The 4,211-nt window shown below is 32.7% G+C and overlaps 1 protein-coding gene across 2 annotated transcripts in view; it reads right to left on the bottom strand.

Moving 5' to 3' along the window:
• Positions 1,418 to 4,211, bottom strand: part of LOC107621594 (pectinesterase 31-like) — a 5,188-nt gene continuing 2,394 nt past the window's right edge. For both annotated transcript variants that reach the window (XM_021113812.1, XM_016323627.2), the window contains exons 4-6: positions 3,583 to 3,770; positions 2,318 to 2,491; positions 1,418 to 1,715 (exon numbers count right to left, since the gene is read on the bottom strand). In XM_021113812.1, coding sequence (XP_020969471.1) covers positions 1,565 to 1,715; positions 2,318 to 2,491; positions 3,583 to 3,770 — 513 coding nt within the window. In that variant the 3' untranslated portion in view covers positions 1,418 to 1,564. The remainder of the gene's footprint in view (positions 1,716 to 2,317; positions 2,492 to 3,582; positions 3,771 to 4,211) is intronic.

Here is a 4,211-nt window from a genome sequence, read left to right as displayed (position 1 = left end):
CCGAAGAAGAAAGAAACAACAAGGGTAATGATGTTAAAGTTGATTTAGATTTAGATTTGGAGAACAAATTAGGATTGAAATAAAGAGAGATGGAGGTTGAGGATAAAGGTTGGAGGAAGACATCAGGTGCTTGGGTCTTAAGGGAATGGTAACTGGCGGTGGCAGAGGAAGACGAAAGATGAGGGTTGTGAAATTTGGAATTTGGGGAAGAAGATAGAAGGGGTAATTTGGAAATTTTATTAAAAAGTCAACGAAAAATCATGGTTTGGGTACTATTGTCACACGAAATCCATTTTTCATGGGTACAACGTTAGTTTTCTTGTTTGATGGGTATTTTTGTCAGCGTTCGCAAAATTCATGGATACAAATGATAGTTTTTCCTACTTTTTAGTGTTTGATAAAATGTTTAAATAAAAAACGTGCATAGAAGCGTAAAGTTACTCACTAAATTGAGATCACCAATAAATACATGTTATATAAACAACGGATTAAAAAAATATTAAATTAATTTCAAAAATCAAAATTTTACTTAATTATGAATAATCAGATTTTTGAATTTGAATAACTAGGATTAGACAATTTAACTTCTTCTAAACACATCTTCACACCATGTCCCGTCTCTGCCTCTACAGTTTGCCGTCGCCGTCGCCGCCACTACCGGAGAGAGCTTTAACGCGAGGTGCGTGTTAAAAAAAATCTAGTATAGCGAAAAAAGAAATATCCCAATGTATACGAAAAGAAACATCCTATATTCGATATACATAGGAAAGAAACATCCAGTATATAAAAAGAAACATCCATGGCATATAAAAAGAGCAACCAGTTTAACGAGGAAAGAAACATTCTCTTTAATATAAAACCCTAACTATATACTAACCTATTGTATACTAATGGAGTGAACGAAGACCAACGACGCACGGTGAAAGGCAGGGAGACTCGACAGCACGGCGTGGAGGCTTGGTCAGAGATGCATTGTCGGAATAGTGGCGGAACAAAGATTTGGTGCTGCAAGGTAGAGGAAGAGGCACGCGCTTTGTGGGCTTCAAAAGCTAATGAGCAGCAGCGCACGAGGGAAGAGGAAGAGACGCGGCGTGGAGGGAGAGGCAGCGATGCGGTGTTGGGCAACAACGGCAAACCATGTAGGTGGCGGCAGTAGCGCACTGTAGATGCATAGTGGCAGCGGTGCAAAGAAGCTTCGTGACCAGCGACGGTTGGCAACAGTACAAGAGGAAACGACGCTCGGAAGGATGAAATTAGGGTTTAGTGAAGGTAAAAGGTAAGAGTGAAAATAAAGATGGGTAATTAAGTTGGGATGCTTTTTTATGGTTATTGAGCCTGAAAGTGTAGCTCATTGTTCACGTTGTTCGCATCCGCCGTTGTCTATTTAGCCGAACTCAATGTTAAATACCAAGTGAAAGGCACCATAAAATTAGTCAAATATGATATTTTGTTTTATATGTGGAATTGAGATTGATAAGCACTTCAAAATTCAAGATACTTATTCAAGTATTTGAGATAGTCTCATGTCAAAAAAGTGTTGTCCTCATCAGTGATATTGTTATTTCTAAGCAAAATATGGAACCTTGAAAGCCATTCTTTGAGCAAGCCAAGGTTTATTTGCTTCTGGATCAATGAAGCTATGAAGCAAGAACTGTTCTGCTTCTTCTCTGGCCCATTTGACCCGTTTTGATCGGCAATAACCCGGCCCGAAACACCTGTATCGCATTCAAATATTAATTTGATCCCTAGAAAAAGTACAAAATAAAATAGATGGATATCTCTTATTCTGTACAAGGGAGGACCAACTTAACTAATATTGAAAATTTTTGAAATTTTAATTTACTAGGTCATAAATATTTTGTAAACGGTTGCAACTAAGACATATTAGTCATATATATATGCGACAATTTAGATTGTATTTAGTTTTTCTTTTTTGATAGAGGATTTTATAGGTCATCCAAATGAAAATATTTTTACCATAAAAATGATAGTTAATACTACTATTTTTAATCAAACATATCAGATTATTTAATTATTTTTAGCTATTATTTTTGTATAAAGGAAATTTGTGACTATGTTTATTGTAACATAAGGGTTTACAATAACCATATTATGTGTATCCAAAAAATCAGCTAGTAAATTAGCTACTCATATAGAATATATATTAAAATATAAAATATAAATTAAAAATAAATTAACACCACATTTATATACAAATATATAATATAATTAATTTAGTGACTAATTTTTTATATGCACATAGCATATTTGTAAAATTAAATATGAGTAAATGAAAGGGCTTAAAGAAGAGAAGAACCTGTATTCAAAAAAGCAAGCAGTTTTCTCATTGTCAGCATTACCCCAATTGTTCCAACCAGCAAGTTGTATACATGGATCCATATAAGTGAATGCAAAGACCACTCTTGCAAAGGGTCCCCATGGTCTTCCAAGATATGCATATTCCCTTCCCCCATTACCTGTGATAACACATCTGCCATGCAAATATTTCATCAACTTAAAAGGATTACAACCAAAACTCAGCTAAATTATTTAGTCTCTTTAAGAATGCTGCTGCTCTATAACTCATCAAGTGGAACTTTGTGGGGCTTTTAAAGGGTCTAGACCTTGCTTTGAATATGAGACTATCATATTAGTATTGAAGTAGATTATATGATAGTAGTCAAATTATGTTCATATAGGTAGCGTTTGGTGGAGAGACAGAGACGAAAAGACTGAGACTGAAAGACAGAGATTAAGAAATAGAAATTGAAATAAATCTCAGTATTCTATTTGGTGCAAAGTGGGAGACAGAAATTGAAATAAGAATAAAACTCTAATTTAATTTGTACAAAGGGTAAAACTAGAATTAATTAATTGAAATGAGGATATTTTAGGTATAAAATGTTATTAAAATTTCAGTCTCCATCTCTAAAAATTTTAGTCCCCTGTGTCCCTGTTTTTTGGAGGTACTAAAATACTGAAATTTTAGAGACAGAGACAAAAATTTTAGTACCAGTCTCTGAACCAACAAATATGATACTGAGTCTCAGTCTCTCAGTCTCTGTCTCAGTACCTCAAAACAAACGCTATCATAAGAATGTTACTTTATATTTGACAAAATTGTTTGGAGACTAATTTAACTCTATATAAATCTATGACATATTAAATGACATGTCACATGTCATTGATATTGATACATTACACGATTATTTTGACAGATGGTATTGATCTGTCTTGTCATTATGTCACGTGACATTTAATGTGACATATTATTATCTAAGTGACAGAAAAATCAATTTGACTTATAGTTGTATTTTTTAAAGATTAATATAACTAATTTATTTTGTAATGGACTGATTTAAAAAAATGAATAATCTTTCGAAGACGAATTTAAGTATTAACCTAAAGTATTCAAGTTAAAACACAATTTGCATTATTCTATGGAAAACATGATAAAGTGTAGGAAAGGAAAGGAAAGGAAACTAACCCTATTTCCCAAGTAAAATTTTTAGAACTTCTAGTGAAAAATATTGCAAAACCAAAAGAAAGAAAGATAGATGAGAATGATCACAATTCACACACCTTTGGAACACAAAACCAGTTGTTTCATGTGGAGATTTTCTGCTCTGTGCTGTTATGAAGCCTTGGGATTTGCAGTGGATATGACAATGCTCCAAGAGGGCAGTGCTATTGCCAAAAATGAAGTCCACACTTCCTTCAATGTAGCAATCTCTAAAATATTGTTTGCCATAATGTAAATACAGTGTGTCCTGCATCATAATTATGACACAAAATCATTAATTTATTCCACTTTTTTAATTCAAGTTGTTATAATTATTTCAGCAAAAAAACAGGCTATAAATTAAAGGGTCAATAGTTCAATCAACTATTAATAATAAAAAGACCACCTCCCACAATGAAATTACTTTAGGATTTTTACAAAGAATTTTGTATCTTAAGTAAAAGATGGATTATTTGAGAATTATCAATTCTTTTTTCTCCCTAATTAAGCATATCAACATGTACAAAGAACCATGTAAGATACTCTAAGAAAATATGATAAGAGTGAGGTTAATGAATAGTAGCATGATTTTATTTTATTTTTGAGTCATAAATATCTTTTAATTTATAGAAGATAATTCTGTTCAAATTAAGAATCACATTATAGTAGGATTAATTTTTTACTTATTCTTAAAGCTTTTTATGAACCG

Source organism: Arachis ipaensis, chromosome B10, assembly GCF_000816755.2.
Source record: "Arachis ipaensis cultivar K30076 chromosome B10, Araip1.1, whole genome shotgun sequence".
NCBI lineage: Eukaryota > Viridiplantae > Streptophyta > Magnoliopsida > Fabales > Fabaceae > Arachis > Arachis ipaensis.
This window is presented reverse-complemented; position numbering and strand designations above follow the sequence as displayed.